Here is a 16,891-nt window from a genome sequence, read left to right on the forward strand (position 1 = left end):
TCATCATGTCTTGTTGTTACGCTAACTTTGCTGAAGATATCCTGATAAAGAAAGCATCAGTTTTTGATGAGAAAACTGTACCAAAGCCCAGGAATTGGGGAAATTCCTACCCCTTATTTCTTTGTGATCGATGGTCCATGAATAAGATAAATTACTCTGTCTCTCTTTCCCTTTCTGAAACAAAAGCAAAGTAACTTAAATAAGTCAAGTATGCTGGCCATCACTCTGACTGTTTACATATTTAAAAGTTTCCCCTGGCTACAAAGTTTTTTTCTGTTTTCTTTTGGTTTTTGAGTCTCAATAGTATACAAAGTATACATCCCAGTTTTAAAACAGAGAACTGAATGACAGAGTAACCAACAACCTACCATTATACACAGGTGAAATGTGGATATAAGGAGAAGGTTGACTTCTCATATTTGTCATATTATGACAAATTAGAGTCTAGAAAAAAGCAAGTTCTGACATTAAAAAGGGATACCAATACTCCCTACCATTAACTTGTTCTGAAAATAAGTTTAGTGAAATTTCACATCTTCTGTGAGGAAAGTTTTATTTTTTATTTAATCAAACACCTTAGTAGGTTGACTCCCATACTAGCTGTTAGCCTTTATCACTGTTGCTCCAGATTCTGAACAAACCTGCTACTCCAGCATCCTTATACATATCCAGTGAGTACTCCTCTTCCCTTTCCTCTCCCAACACAACTACTGATTGATTTTCACAGCCACCAGTGGGGAAAAATACGTTTTGAATTCCACAGTCCATCGCAGCTGCTCTCTGCAGCAAAAATGCTTATATATGCAGCAGACAGCTCTGCACTGACATGGGCCTCTGCCTTGCAGCTAAACTGCAGCTCAACAGAGCAGCATTTCTCAGTCCAAATGTTTGAGGAACAAAGGACACCTAAGATTTTCTGAGTGAATAAATTCATAGAACATGTTTCATCTATCATCAGAGCAGGAAAACAATAAAAACCGCCTTCAGCATGAACAAAATACAGAAGTACTATAGAACACTGGAACACTAGAAGTCAAAATAATAATGATAAGAAAAGCCAAAATGTTTCAGCCATTGGGATTATGGACTATATCTCACAAATGCACGCACAGATTTTGATCATTAAAATACTGGATGTTCTGGAAAATAAGATGTCTTGTTAAACACAAAAACTGTGTGTAATTCTTAACTCTGCCTTGTCCCTTCAACAGCTAGGTTTTTTTCCCCCATACAGTCTGAAGCTCAGATGTCTATGAACTTGGCTTCCAATTGTTATTGAAAAGTGCTTTTTTTTCTAATTCTAATTATGAATAATTGAACTCTAAATAGAAAATGGTCTGAGAAAACTACCCAAACTTTGTTTCATTTTTATATCCTTCATTTGCATGTCTAGTCTCCTAGTGCAAAGTGCTAAAATATTGCGAAGTTTGCTCCATCTTTGATCTGGCTTCCAGGTTTATCATTTTAACCTGTTTCATGGATGCTTTCCTAAACACTTTTTCTTACTCTTCTTTACAGTGCTGTTATGCCCAGTTAATTAAAAATGCCTTTTGCTAAGTCGTCTTGCTCATTAAGTTGCCTGATCTTCAAGGGGTGCATCTGTCCAGGTATATTTTCAGTTATGCTGTATTAAAACTAACAACATTGGAATTGCAAGGACAAACATACTGCAAAAAGGAACAGCATTCAAGAAGTCTTTTATTTCTGCTATTCCTACGATAAGTTAGCTGCCAACAGCTTAAAATGTAAATTAAAGACTGTGCTGATTTAAGAAAATTAATCTGCTACAAAGGTTAAAAAAATAATAATTACAGCCCTCATTCAATATCAAAAGTTCTGACAACTGTGATTCCCAGTCGTGGATAACTTGCACTGGGAAGGTTAGGATAGATGCTAAGAAGGTTGCTGCCCACAGTTCCCAATTCAACTCTTGCCCTACAAGTAGCTAAGTTAAGTTCCTAGGAAAGCAGTTTCTGTACAAACATTAATTCCAGTAAACCCCAGGTAAATTCCAGAATTTTAAAGGTAGGATATGTTTTCTTGGAGAAACACAAGACTGAACACTGGTGGCCAAAGAACTGCTTCAAAATCAACACAACAAATCAAACATGGATGTGATTGCCATGTAAATTGTAGAAAACGGGGTTTAGGAATGTAATTCTCACATTAAGGGGGATAGTAGGTAGAAAATTCCTTAATGATCTCAAGTTGCACTAGGAGAGGTTTGGATTGGATATCAGGAAGAATTTATTCACCAAGAGGGTGGTTAGGCATTGGACATGTGGTTCATGGAAGTGGTTCTGTCCCTGCAGGTATTTAAGAGATGAGTGGATGTGATGCTTAGGGACATGGGACTTCATGATGAGATTTGGTAGCTCAGGTTGAAGGTTGGACCTGATGATCTTGAAGGTCTTTCCCAAGGTAGATAATTCTATGAAATATGCATCTGTTGTACTTGGTTAACAATTTTTACTCAAAGTTCATTGAGTTAAAATACTCAGAACAATCATAGAATCATAGAATGGTTTGGGTTGGACTTAATGTCATCTAGTTCCAACCCCCTGCTATTGCTCAAAGCTCCATCCCACCTGGCCTTGGATGCTTTCAGGGTGGGGGCAACCTTGCTGGGCAACCTGCTCCAATGTCTCACCACTCTCACAGTAAAGAACTTATTCCTAATGCCTAGTCTAAGTCTACCCTCTAATCTCTTTCGCACAGATGTGGTGGATGAATAGGACATTGACAGAGTGTTCAAACTATGGTAAATCTCAGGACAAAAAAACTTAGTACCATGGGAAATGTCTTATAGTTTATTATAAATGTTAGATTTTAAATAATAATCTACAATAGCAGGAGTCACATCATTATTAATAGTGCTTATTAAACTTCAGGAGGGCAAGTTGAGAAGAAATGACTTTAATTTGCACCACGTAATGTTGAAGCCATAAAGACTTAAGGTTACAAATGAAGCATGATTTGTAAAGAAGGGGCAGTATCTTTTATAAAACCAGCTGATAGCATTGGAAGAGAGTCCCAGGAAATCAAGGTAGTTTGAATGTGTCATAAGCAATCATGTATGCTTTTGAAAGCTGTCCATTAATGAAGGGCAGATAAAGTTGAGCATGTGAGAGCAAGTGTCAGTTCAGGTCAGCTCTGGCATGTGGGGAATGAACGCATCTGACTGAATGTGGGATTTAGATATTATTCAGGGAGACTGACATTAATTTTCAACATATTACGCTCTCTGTAAATCTCACTTCTGACACTAATTAATAAAAAAAATCCAAAACCCTAAAAAACATCCTCAAACTTAACCTCTGAGTTTTGCAAATTGGAATCAAGGGAATTGCCTCCCCCCGAAACAACCACCTTCTAACGAGGTGTCAATTTCATTTTACTTGAAACGGACAAGAAAGAGTGGTCAATTTATATCCAGCTGTTAATAATGACAACACGGTCTTAGAAGCACCTCCTTATTAAAAATACAGTTGTATAGCCTTATTGCTGTAGGGTGTTTTTTACTTCTTTTCTTTTTTGCCTTTTCCCTCAAGTCATTTAATATTGCTTTGTAAATATTTAATTTATCTTCAGAAATTTCATTAATTTATAAGGTTGCGTTTTGTTCTTCCATTTTATACCTCTGACATTGGAGGTTGGTGTGCTTCCCATCTGTTTCATTTCCCTTTTTAAGCCAAGCTCTTTTGTGCAGTTGAGAAGGTTATTGACACCGACTGCAAAACATACAAAAAGCCTTTAAGGTGCTTCAGGTTCTGTGAGATAATCCTTCAGCCAGCTTGCAGGCTAAGTGCACAAACAAAACGTGAAGAAGAAAAGAAGAGATGCTCTCAAATTGAGAAGTGAAATACAGAAAGGTTTGGGCACGGTCACAAGTCTATGGTTGTTGTATTAATCCCAGCTGTAATGATATCTCACCCTGTGCCTCATACATCTCTTCGTGTATTTTATTTACTGCTGCTGTTCAGGATTCGTCTAGGTGTAGAAACGTGCTTTCTACACCTAGAATACTCTTTTTTTTAGAATATGTAGGTGTAGAAATAGGTTTTGATAATAATTTGCCTAAACTGCAGTTGAGAAGTATTCTTTGGTATATCTGTCATTGTGCTATAAATAAGAAAGCTCAAGCATATACCTATGAGACATCTTTCAAAAATAAAAGACATATTTCTTCTGTAAAAGACAAAGTTACTACTTTGCTTTATGAAAAGGTGCAATGAAAGCTAAAAATAATTTTTTTTCGGAATATGCAAGACAAAAAAAAAAAAAAAAAGGAAATATATGCACATACAAGCAACAAGAATTAACTCTGGGAAAGACTTCTATAACCTTATATTAGAAATCATTTGCTCCTTCTAAAAGACAACCACATAACGATGGTCATAGCTCTTCTGGTTTAATGAGAAATTGCTGCTTGGTACATTCCTGCATTCACTGACCTGTGTGAATGTAGATGAATGTAGGTGTAGACTTGGAAGTCTTCTGCACTGCAGAAATTAAATCAGGTAATAGCATCATTCGGATTCTTGTCTTTTTTTCTGAATAAACTTTTGCCTTAAAATAGATCAGCACTATGTACAAACTAGAAAATGATTTGTTCTGGAACAAAAGCTTTGGTGAACAAACTGAAGTTTGTTCTGAATGTATTGAGAAATTATTTTCAGTTAGAGTAAGTTTATGAGAAGAATATACGGAGGAATCATTCAAAAGTAATTACATACATGCACCAAACTTGAATTTATCATAGGCCAAGAAATTATTTTGTAGACTAAGTAATGGTTCTGGATCCTTCACATTTATGTTCAGTTTGAGAAAAACAAAATGAGCTCTCTTTTAATGAACAGTAAGTTTGGTAGAAATATTGATTTATGCTAGTGATTTTGGCTGACTCCCAGCTTCATACTATCAAGAAATACCTCGAAAAAAAACCCAACCCTCTAATACATACACTTCCTATTCTGATAGGTCCAAAGCAGGCTATATTATCGATGCACTATTTCTTACAAAGAGAATGAGCAATTCTAGAGAAGGCTAGAGAAGTACTATGCATCACTGGAAACAATGCAGCTAGTCAAAGTCTGCTTGGTATTAAAGAGCTGTCTCATACAAACTGTCTCATCAATTAACCAATGAAGTTTTTAGGCTCCTTAAATTAGGACTGGATCAGTATCACCACTTGTTTCACAATCACAGTTACAATGACTTAATCTGTTATTGCTAAATCAAGTCAATTCACAAACTTCCTACGCTGATCCTGTATTTTGTATGTTAATATGCAAAAAGAACATGCTACATTTCCCACTGTATGTGGAAGTTCCTTGTTGGTGAGTGGATTCCACTGCTGTGGCATTCTTGGCTTTTGAATTCAGTTTTACCTCCTGTTTACATAATCAACTCTGATTCTCCTTTCCTTCTCCAAAATTTATCTCCAAAATGGAATAATGAACCTCCCTCTTGCAGAGCACCAAAAAGGCTTTGCAAATTCCTTTTTTTTTTTTTGTGTGTGTGTGTGTGTGTTACTTATAAACAGCAAATCAAGGTGGCAAAACGCTGATGAGTATGCCAAAGTTGAGAAGAGCAGGGCTTCTTCATCTTTCACTTTCATCAGAAGAACAGATAACAAACCACAAAGAGGGAAGTGGCCTTACTTCGTATTAAATGAACTTCTTATGTTCTCACCTTCAGTGTTTTGGAAGAATTATGGTCATAAAAATTATATGCAGATATGTATCCACTGCCATTACTACTCCGTATCACTCATCAACCAGAACAGCACACAATACGACAAGTCCTAAGACTGCAGTTATTAACCTAGGCTAATATGGAGTCCCCTGCAACTTGAAATGAGAAATTTATCAATTAAGAACAATCATATTCCCTTACTGAATAGCTTTAATGAGAGCTACATTTTAATTATAGTTTAAATAACTGAAGATCTTTTCTTACCACCTTGGGGCATTTTTAAAGTTTACTTCTCAACTCACAGCTAGCATTTTGCTAATAGTGAGGTGTTTTCCTTTATACTCTTGTTTATTTGTAAATACTGCATTACTTTATCAAGCTAGGCCGTAAAATTAACTTTATTCTGAGAGAAAACCTCTAAGCAAAGATAACTGCCTCCACCTTCCCCTCAACCCCATTTTCTTATTTTTTGATTATTATTAGCTGATGTATAAACAGATTAAAAAGACAACTTAAAAAAAGTGCCTCTAAAAGATTTTGTTCTTGTTGTTGTATCCTCCAGCCCAGTTTATAAACTTGGGAACATCTTGTGTGCAAGAGCAAACAGATGCAAAAAGCTGCCTTGAAAGCAGTATGAAATAATGCAATCACTCAGCAGTTTGGTCATCAGAGACTCTGTGGAAGCTGAAGTCAGCATCATGTCCACTGTCCGAACTGATCTGAAATGTTCCTGAAACTTTCTTTCATCAACGTCATAGAAACCTAATAATTCCCTCTATTCTCCACGGTGCCTAAAAAGATGCTATCTTTGGTGAAGACAATCAATTCACAGTGAAAATCTCAGTACATTTCTTTACTAAATAGGGATAATTATGAAGGCACATCCCACTTCTGTATCTACACTGACAGAAGTTTGGCCTCTACCTCTTCACTCTTGGGAAAATGCAAACCCTTCAGTAACCATCAGTTCCTCTCCAGTCACTTCCTGCATTTTCACTAACGTAGTTTAAAATTAGCATTCTATTTCCATATTTTTAATTTGATTTTGCAGTACTAGCAAAACATTAAAAGTAGCTGATAGAGCAGTTTGATTTATTTATTTATTTAATGAAACTGCCTGTTGGGACAGCATTTGGCTTAACGTTACTCTACAAAGGATTAAAATTCATGATACAAATGAATTCAGAAAACTTCCGCAAGAGTTATTTACATCTGTGTTAAAAGGGGTCCTATAAATTGCTGTTAACAGGAATGAAGCAATGCATTTTCAATTAGATCTAGCAAAGCATCTTCTCTTACACTGAAGATTTGACATACATCTGTTTTTCAGAAGTGTTGGCCCTTACTGAAAAGTTTTGTCATAAAGATCAGTTTTATTAAGTTAATTCAAAGAATCCATTACATACTGCACATTTGTATAGCCACCAGCACTCATTACCACGGCTGCACCTCTCTTAGACCTCATTTAAGGGCTGACTGCCCCGGGGAGATCCCTCCTTGGTGAAGCTTTCTCCTGTGAATCTAGAATCTTCTGATGTGAACAGCAATCTTCTAATGGAGGAGCAATCCTTTTCCCTTTCTTTATAGCACCTTTCTATCATGCTAGTCCTGTCACTGCACCTCTGTTGTAACTCCTTTCCCATCATATTGATCTGTCCAATGTTGCTACATTTGGCAATCCAGGCAGGTACTTATTTATGATGATTACCTTAAAAAAATTATGTGTTGGATGAAGGACAACCAAATACACCAACAGAGGGACTACAGGGGAAACCCTGGATTTCCTAGGTTTTCTATGGCTTAATGCTGCATGGATTATTAAAGAATGGGGACCAATAAGGGACAATGGTTCCATTATTAAATCCTCTTCAAAAATGTCTGACTTCCTGAATAAATTAGGACAAAACTTTTTGACAGTTGAAAAAGAATAGTAGCAGCATCTGCCATGGCATGGCGGCTGCTTCTTACTATTAATACATATCACTCAGCAGAAGAAGACTTAAAAGATGAAAATGAGCTTTTGAAAGTTCATGTTATTGACTTGATTTTGAGTTGATTTTGATTGAGTTGATTTATTGATTTGATTTTGATTGACTTTTATTGATTGGTCATGTTATTCCAGTTATTACTGGAAAATAAAATTACAACTTTGACAGGGCAAACTACCCCATCTTTAAATGGAACTTTGCCTTTGAAATGAGGATCCGCATCATTAGAAAGGGAAAAAGACCAGCAGGATCCTTGGATCCTAGTTGATCTGAAGAAGGCTAAGCAAACTAAGAACCAACTAGAGAATCTGAGAACGTCCTCGAGAAATAAGGCCAGTAATAACTCAGAAGACAAAGAAAATCCAAGACCAACCAGCAGGGTTGGCACCCGAGGAGTGGCCCCCTGCACATGCATTACATGTAATGGTGTGCCCGTACACAGCTGCTGAGCTCATGGATCTGTTACAATGATTTAAGCAAAGATCATGAGAGAGCATAGTGGCTTTACTGTTGAGATTATGGGACATGGGAGCCAGAAGTGTGGTAATTAATGGGCCTGAGATTTCTGAACTGGCATTCATTACCAAGCAGCCAGCTCTCAGACAAAGGCTATACGCCTCTGCGGTGCATGACAAAAACCATTCTCTAATACAATGGATAATGGTGGCATATAGAGTCACATGGACAAACAAAGTGATGTTCTGATAAATACTGGTCTATGGACCTCAATGGAGGAACTTCAAAATTATGTTAGAGAACTAGGAATGAAAGAGGCAATATATGACTATTCCTTTGAGAGTCCAGACTTGATTAAGTTTTCAGCGGGGAGGAGGAACCTCGTATTACAAGAAGCTCCTCTTCATCAGTATGGCACTCTGGTGCCCATACTAAACCCCTCAGTGGCCTCAGGCCATCATCCAACAGGCTTCCCAATTGGTGTCTGGTCTAAGAGAAACAGTGCCTTCAGACCAGGTGCAATATCCGAACACTGGAAGGGGCTGAGGTCCTCCCTGTATTTAAAACCAGGAGACCTTCCTCGCAGACTCCTCAGTTGGGACCCATACAGGTATCCCGAAAACAAACGTTTAATGACATAATCCAGACTGGGGTTCAATTTGCAAAAATTGATCGCCGGCCCAATCATGTCCTCCTCCAGCTATGGAGTCAGTTGGAGGACAATTAGAAATTTAAGAATCACCCCCAAAAAACCTGGGGTGAGAACTATTGAAAAAATAACACCAACAACAGTATGGAACCTGAAAGATTTCCTAGTACCCAGTAAAAGGAAAAAGCCTCCTCAAGTGACCCAGGCTCACTATGCCTGAGCCACCAGAGGAAAAAGAGTTAGCAATTGTGCAGTCACTTGGGTGACAGGGGATGCTGGCCCCCCTGTAACTAGGGCCCCCAGACAGGACTGGAGGCCCTGTGTTGATCTGACAATTTTTTGGTCCCAAAAGAACATACAAAGGTTTATGGCATTGCCAACTCCAGCTGACTCAATCATTGGTTCGTGCTGTGAAGGGATAGAACATATGGTAACTGTTGAAATCACAGCCTGAACCACTGATTGAGCACCTGGGGAAAAGACTGGGTGAGCCCTGGGAGCACTTGAGTGATCAGAAGGGGTGCCACTGGGGAAGGATCTCCTGGAGATGCCTCCTTGTTGAGGATTCCCCCTGCAAACCTGGAATCTTCTGATACAGGTGAATAAACTTCCACCCTTCTTTTATAGCACCTTCCTATTGTGCCAGTCCTTCTGTCATCACACCTCTGTTCTAATGCCTTTCTCATCATACTGATCTGTCCAATTATTACAGAAGTGCAAAGGTATTTCATTGAATTCCTCCACGCGGAGAAAATGGCACCCACTCACATTCATGAATGAATCATAGAATCACAAAGTTGGAAATGACCTGTAAGATCATCTAGCCCAACTGTCTTCTCATTACCACTGCTACCACAAGCTACTAAACCATATCTCGCAGCTCCTCATTCAGACACCTCTTAAACACTGCCAGAGACGGTGACTCCACCACCTTCCCAGGCAGCCACTCCAGTGCATGACCACTCTCTGAGAGAAAAAGTTTTCCCTCATGTATGCTTGCTGAATGTTCACAGAGACCAAACAATGGCATCAGCACAGTAAGGTGCGGGTGGTGCACTTCAGCAGGGCAACAGCAATGCAGAAGACAAGCCCTTTTCTTGACAGCCACGCATTTTTGCTGGTGCAGCATGCAGGCTCTTATTCATTGCTGGCCAAAATGCATAGTTAATGGTGGTGTCTACAATGAACTATTGTGTTTCGTAGCTGAGAATTTGCTTGCTCTAAATGTCACTGTCCTTTTTGTATCTGTTGTAGTTTTGATAAGAAAAAAAATAGAAGGCATAATTTCAGGTGCAACCTACATACTAAAATACAGCAAACACTCTCAGTAGGAGCAGCTTTAAGACATAGACACAAGATACCTGAAAGCTTAAAACATCTTTCTAGTAACAGTCAATACCTGCAAGTGTACATGTCAGTAGTAATACCTTCCAGTAAATATACCTAAAACACTAACGTATTTCAGATGCTAATAAGCCATTCTCCTTCCTTAATGATTCAAGAAGTTCATACTGGGACTCTTCTCTACAACTCTGTAGATACCTGAGCTATCCTATATCTATTAGGTCAGGAAGAGACAGACTACTTTGGAGGTCTCCACAGCAACATCACCAAGTGCAAGAGAAGACTCTTAAATGACTTGTGTGCCTGCATCAGAATTCAGGTAATTTTAGCAGCAGGCTTTCTGTAGGTGTGTACAGAAGGAAGGTACTTGTGGAAAAAGGCCTGCAACAAGAGAACCAAACATTTAGGACACAAGAGAATGGACATGCGTGCACAGGTGCTTTCCAGAACCAATTTAAAGAGTGAAGAATCAAAAAAGTTCAGGACTTACCCTTTTTGAAAAAAGGCTTTCCAGATTTTCCAATTAACATTAGATCACAAAAGCAAATTACAGTAGTTAAGTGGAACTTTTTCTAGTTTAAAATTAATAGAAACATTGTTTTGACTGCTAACACAAAGGAGAGAGAAGCATGACTCCTGGGAAAAGCGGCGATTCACTTAACAAGTGGGTTAATGCTATTTGGCTTTGAAGTCTTTTAAGTGCTTTCCAAATAATGAAGGTCCTTAATGTCTTACAGTTTATGGTATTACTTAGTGGAAAGCTGTTCCAAGATGCCCAATCATAACAAAACTATTTTGAGGAGAATATACTTCTCTCAAAACAGAAGCAATAAAATTATTCAGTTAGAAAAAAAAAATAAATTGCTTTTTCAGGTCAACTTCAGAAGGATGGGAGCTGAAAAATCATAGAATCAAAGAAACACAGAATGGCTTGGATAGGAAGGGACTTTAAGGATTAACTAGTTCCAGCCTCCTTAGATAAACATGAGGTTATGTTGACATGAACAGACAAAGTTGGTTAGCAAGAACATTAGCAGGTATTTCATTCTACAGAAAAGCTCTCCATTAAAAACAAACAAAAAAAGATGGACACGGGAACCGATCTCTCTTTGCTTTCAATGCTGACTGAAAAGTTGTGCATATGGCATTAAGATTCTGCTTCCAAAATTTAGCAGATTTCCTTAAAGATACTCTTCTCCAAATTTATACCATTTCCCAACTTTAATACAGTACCTTCCTATGTTTTTCTTCAGAAATCCATATTTTAAAATAAACAGTATCAAACTGTTCAAGCAATGGGTTTTAAATCACTAGTGACAAAGTTCTAACTGGAAGCTCAAAGGGCACATGAATAATGAATACACATTTTTAAGACAATTTTATTTAGATTTGAGCTGTGCTTTCTGTAAACAACTCATTTATTTGATAAAAACTGAAGTAGTTTATAGTCTTCCTAACATGCATTGGGAGTGACATCCTCCTACCCACAGAATGGCTCTTGGATCTGTTAATCATGATAAATTCTTCCATATTATGCGTCATCGTTTAAAAATGAAAACTGTAGACTACCAGGCTACAGAATTAAAAGCTTTACATACTTAGATCTCATTTGAATTCTAAGTATCTCAATATTTCAATCACTCTGAATGCAAGTGAAAGGTTAGATGCCCTCCAGGCAATTAGAGTTGTAGCCAAAGAGATTAATAAAACACAGGAGCAAAAAAGGGAAATAAAACTCCAGACATTCATACCGCACAATTCAAGTTTATTCCATTCATTCTTGCAACACAAACTTAAAAATACAGTATTGTTTTGCATTCTGATGTCTATGAACCATGATAATGAACCCAATTGTGTCAAAACAGGTAACAATGGTGAAAAGAGGAAGTCAAATATCAAAATGCACAAAGCACTACTTTTCTTCCATCACTGCGTAGAAAGATGTTTATCCATTTACAAAATATAATTAAGACAAGTTCATCTTGAAATTTTGCATGCAACACTGCAATTGCTTGACCTAGGACACTCCACTCTTATCAGCCTCTTCTGCTAATATTTCAATATTATATTTGAAGATAAAATTTTATTCAGCTACCACATCATTATTCCCCATTTGCTCCCCTTAACAACAAGGAGCAAAGGGCACAAAATCCAAACTACATTTTAGGTTATAACTTAGCACAAATTTCAAAGGTAAGTATTTAAGAACAGCAATCTTCCAAACACTTGTGAATCCAGTCTGAGAATGTATTTAAATGCTGTTTAAAGAAAGTAAAATGATTTAGTTTGGTATTTCCATCTAGTTAGGACCTATACAAAAATACAGGCAGCCACCTATCAATTTTTTCCCACAGAATGTAGCTAACAAAAAGGGAATGAATGAACAACCTCAGCTTCTAGAGAATTATAAATGTTTTTTTTATTTTATTTTACTTTTTAAAGTCCTGGACAAAACTGTCAATCACTTTTCATGTAATGCAAAAAGAAAAGGAAAAAAAGTATTTCTTCTTTACAGTCAAACAGTAAAAGCCATCTTTTAACTATCTGGAAAGGCAGCTTGGGTGTATACTACAGCCAGATTAACATTTGTTTCACTGAAGTTTGTTTGCAAAGTTTGTTTGCATTTTTTCCCTCAAACGAATTAAGAAAAAAAATAAGGTGTTCACATAGCTATAGAAAAAGAGAGGCAAAATTACCTCAGTCAATCACCACAAGAGTTAGTACAAAGATGGTATTTCTTTACTATGATAATACTCAAGTGAGTTGAAGGGAAGGGCAGTAAAGAATACAGGGGAAAAAAATACCAAAAACAGTACAGCCAGAGAATTTGACACTAAGTAACACAAAAGAACTTGAATAATCAAGTTTTTCCATGTAAAAATAGATTGCAGTTTTCTAGACTAGTACTTTAATAGCTAAGTATTGAATAGCATAACATGGAGGCAAATTTAATCCAAAATTGGTTTCTTTCATAGCTGAATAAAAAGTTAAACCTATATTTTGTGTCCACACTATCACAATGACATGACAATTAAGCACTGATCAGAGATGAGATTAAAGAGTTCTTTAAATAGTCACTGAAAGCACTGTTCACCAAACATGCTTTATCTTTTATCAGCAGCTCACCAATTTATTTTATCACTGACTTCCAGTCCTTCTGCTTTTCCTGCCATCCATATCCAAGAAGCCAAGAGTAATTGCACTGTACAGTTTATGGCCAGAGTTGATTGTTTTCTCCATTGCTTTTCTTATGGGATGTGTACATGCAAATCAGTTTCTGCTCTCATTTTACAATCTAAATGCAAGGCTTTTTATATCTGAGACATTCAATAATAATATGCAACATGATTCAAGTAAAACTAAGTCTCCATTAAATATTTACGAGTGGTAGTCACCAGCCTATTTATTTCTACATACCCACTCAATTTCAACAGTGATATCAAAGTAATATCTGCTACTTTTAAGAATTCAGCATGAGATATTATATACATTGTCTTCTGTATTCTGTATGTTATCAGAAAGTTTGAAATCTGTATTCCAAATAGAGGAAGATGTTCGAGTTCGTGGCATACGCTTTTGTTTAATAAAATCTGTTATTCAGACTTGGGTGAATCACCAGAGAAAATTCTCAAAATAAAAGCCACAATCTGACATTCCTGAGGACTGTAAGATGTGACAGGAATCTCTACCACAATTTCTAAATATCTTCCATCACAGCTGTCCCAGTACTGTCATATTCAGTGGTAAAATAACTAAAAGACAATAGTTCATGTGGTGTGGTTCCAGTGGGAACTTTCAGAAAAAGGCCCATTCTTTAATAATGATATTTAACATTTCTTCAGCAAACTATGAAATACTAATTCAAAGATATCCACAATTAATAGTTTTGACTTCTCCAGTAAAAAGAGCAAGTTAAGTCTTTGACTTGTAAGCCTTTCTAACATCTCAACTTAGAGAGTTTACAAGTAACTCAAATGGTTACCAGAGAAGTTCAGCAACAGTATGCACCTGACATGAATGTCTAAGTAATTACTGTTCATGATGCACAACTTGATTATCTTTGTGTACCAAACAGCTTGCTACTTTCATAAACATCTGTAGATTTTATGCTGACATGGTAAGGAAATTCCATCATACAGTCCTTTTAAAAGTAAGTACAATGATATTTTTAACTCTCTCACACAGCTGTTTTAAGTCTCTATCCTGGAGTAGAACACACAAAGGGAAGAGAAACCTCAAATTCCTGCCTCCAGAAGTACATTAGCAGATATTCTCGAGTGTAATAACACCATACCTCAAGTCATCTTTCCTGGATTACTCAAGAGTCAGAAAAGCATTAGTGTGACATCCAATTAGTCAATAAAAAAAACCTGCTCCAATAACTAGTATCAAAAGTCCTCAAAACTGCAACACAAGCTTTAGTCAGAAGAAGAAAGCTACCCACAGAGAGAAAAGAGAAAAGCAACCCAGTCACCTACATTACTACACTTCAGATTATGGCAGACACTAATAGCATGGGACTACTGTCCTCTTCACAATTAGCTTCAAGTACATAGAACAGTACTTCCATCTAAGGGAATCTTTCAACAGAAACCTCAGTACTAACGTAGGCAGTTTACAAGCCAAAAATTCAACATCATGGTCTTCTTCTGTTTTCACTAGAGACGGGAAGAGATTGTGCACTGAAAAGAAGTCCTAGCGCAACACTGTTCATAATAGTTATCAACCCTCTCCAAAACAACCTTTGATACAGGCCCCTAACTAGTCTGATTCATCAAGAATTTCCCTCCCCCCAAAGTATTTAGCTGAAGAAGCTGGAAGATGCAAAGAGTGACAGACAGGCAGCAGTGTGAGGCCACAGGAGAGACATATAAGATAACAGTCCATCCGTCACTGAAGAAGAGTTTTGATTGCCTGGTTGTCAGTGGCTTCAAAGGCAGTTAGTCCATCTGGTCCTTTCACAGTCTTATCAGCACCCTGTAAAGACATTGAGAAGTAAGGTGAATTCAAAAAGATAGGCTGTATTAGTATCAAGTGCGTCACACCACTTACCTTGAATATACTGATTACATCAGTTTTTTAGTCCAGTTTTCACACAGAAATTAAATGGGCCACATTTAACTATATCCCACACAGCTAACACTCAAACCTGATAACTAGAAAAAAAAAAAGTCAAGTAACTTTTGTTGAACAGCAAGCTACAAGATCAAGAAGTTACCAATTAATCTAGGATAACATAGAAGGGTACAACAATTTACTTACAGATCTGTCAATACTTCATAGAGGATAACAGAAATCTGCCAAGTGGGCAATAGGAGAACAGTAAGCACAGAAGCAGACAGTACCAAAAACACAGAAGGCGAACAAAAAAAAAAAACCAAAAGGAAAGAGTCATGTTTGTTTTGAGCACTTAGTCACGTACATAAAAATGGAAACCCAAACTAAACTGTAAAAGAATAGTTATATTAATGATTAAAATTACTATAGAATAAAGAACTACAAGAGACGTTTCCCTGAAAGAGATGTTTCCCCAAAATAAGTGAAGATTCCAAAACATTTCTTCATGAAAGATAAGCATCCTTGCATTAGTTCAGTCAATTGACAGTAAGAACACTGTATACAGGCACACTTTGGCAAGAACGTGTGTTGCAGAGTTCTGTTCTCAGTTTCACTTATTACCTGTTCAGGGAATAAGTACAAATCTAACCTCCTGTGCCTCACATGGAAGAAACATCTGGTGTTAACTCATTCTGTGGGCAAGGCTGCTACCCACCAGATCAGGCTGCCAAAGGCCCTATCCAATCTGGCCTTGAGCTCCTTTACAGATGGGGCATTCACAGTTTCTCTGGGCAGTCTGTGCCAGTGCCTCACCATCCTCTGAGCAAAAAATTTCCACTTAACATCTATACCTAATTTTCTCTCTCTTAGTTTAAGGCTATTCCTCCTTCTCTTATCACCACTGTACTACGTTAACAGTTTCCCTCTTGATTAAAAGCTCCCTTCAAGTACTAGAAGGCTGCAATGAGATCTTCCCAGAGCCTTATCTTGTCCAAGCTAAACAAGCCCAATTCCCTCAAGCTTCTTTCATAAGAGAAGTACTCCAGTGCTCTGATAATCTTTGTGACCCTTCTCTGGACCTGCTCAACAGCTCCACACTCTTCTTCTACTGAAGGCCCGGATGCAGTACTCCCCACAAGGACAGAGTACAGGGAGATAATCACCTCTCACACCCTGCTACCCTTTCTTCTTTTGATGCAGTCCAAGATAAAGTTGGTCGGTCCCTCAGGCTGCAAGCACACACAGCTGTTTCATGTCCAGCTTTTCATTCATCAGCACTGCAAAGTACTTCTGCACAGGGCTGCTTTCAGCAAGTTTTTCCCCCAGTCTGTAGACATATCTGAAATTACCTTGACCTACATTGAACGCTTGGCCTTGTTGGACCTCATTAGGTTCACTCCTCAAGGCATTCTAGATGCCTCTAGATGACATCTCTATGTCATCTATACAGTAAGTGACGCATCCTTCACCTTGAATTATAGCTTAAAAAAACTTTCACTCTCCGTCAGCATACAATATTTAGGATTAAAAGACAACTTAAAAGAGCTTTTAGTGAAGAGTTTTTTTTGAAGACTGTTTTACTGTCTTATAGAATGCAGTTTGCTCATAATATAATGCCTCCTACTTATTTCCATGGAAGCTACAATAGCTACAAAGAGCACAGTATCACTATTTGATAGACCAAATTCTAAGCTACAAA

General features: G+C 37.5%; 1 protein-coding gene across 1 annotated transcript in view; it reads right to left on the reverse strand.

The window, feature by feature from the left end:
• Nucleotides 1–15,024: 15,024 nt before the first annotated feature.
• The window catches only part of MTPN (myotrophin), a gene marked incomplete at both ends in the record, with an annotated part of 34,235 nt that continues 32,368 nt past the window's right edge, over nt 15,025–16,891 (reverse strand). The window contains one exon of the mRNA XM_079537461.1: nt 15,025–15,111. Within this exon, the coding sequence (XP_079393587.1) occupies nt 15,025–15,111 (87 nt within the window). The remainder of the gene's footprint in view (nt 15,112–16,891) is intronic.

The sequence above is a fragment of the Tetrao urogallus genome (genome assembly GCF_951394365.1).
Source record: "Tetrao urogallus genome assembly, chromosome: 1".
NCBI classification, from domain to species: Eukaryota; Metazoa; Chordata; class Aves; order Galliformes; family Phasianidae; genus Tetrao; species Tetrao urogallus.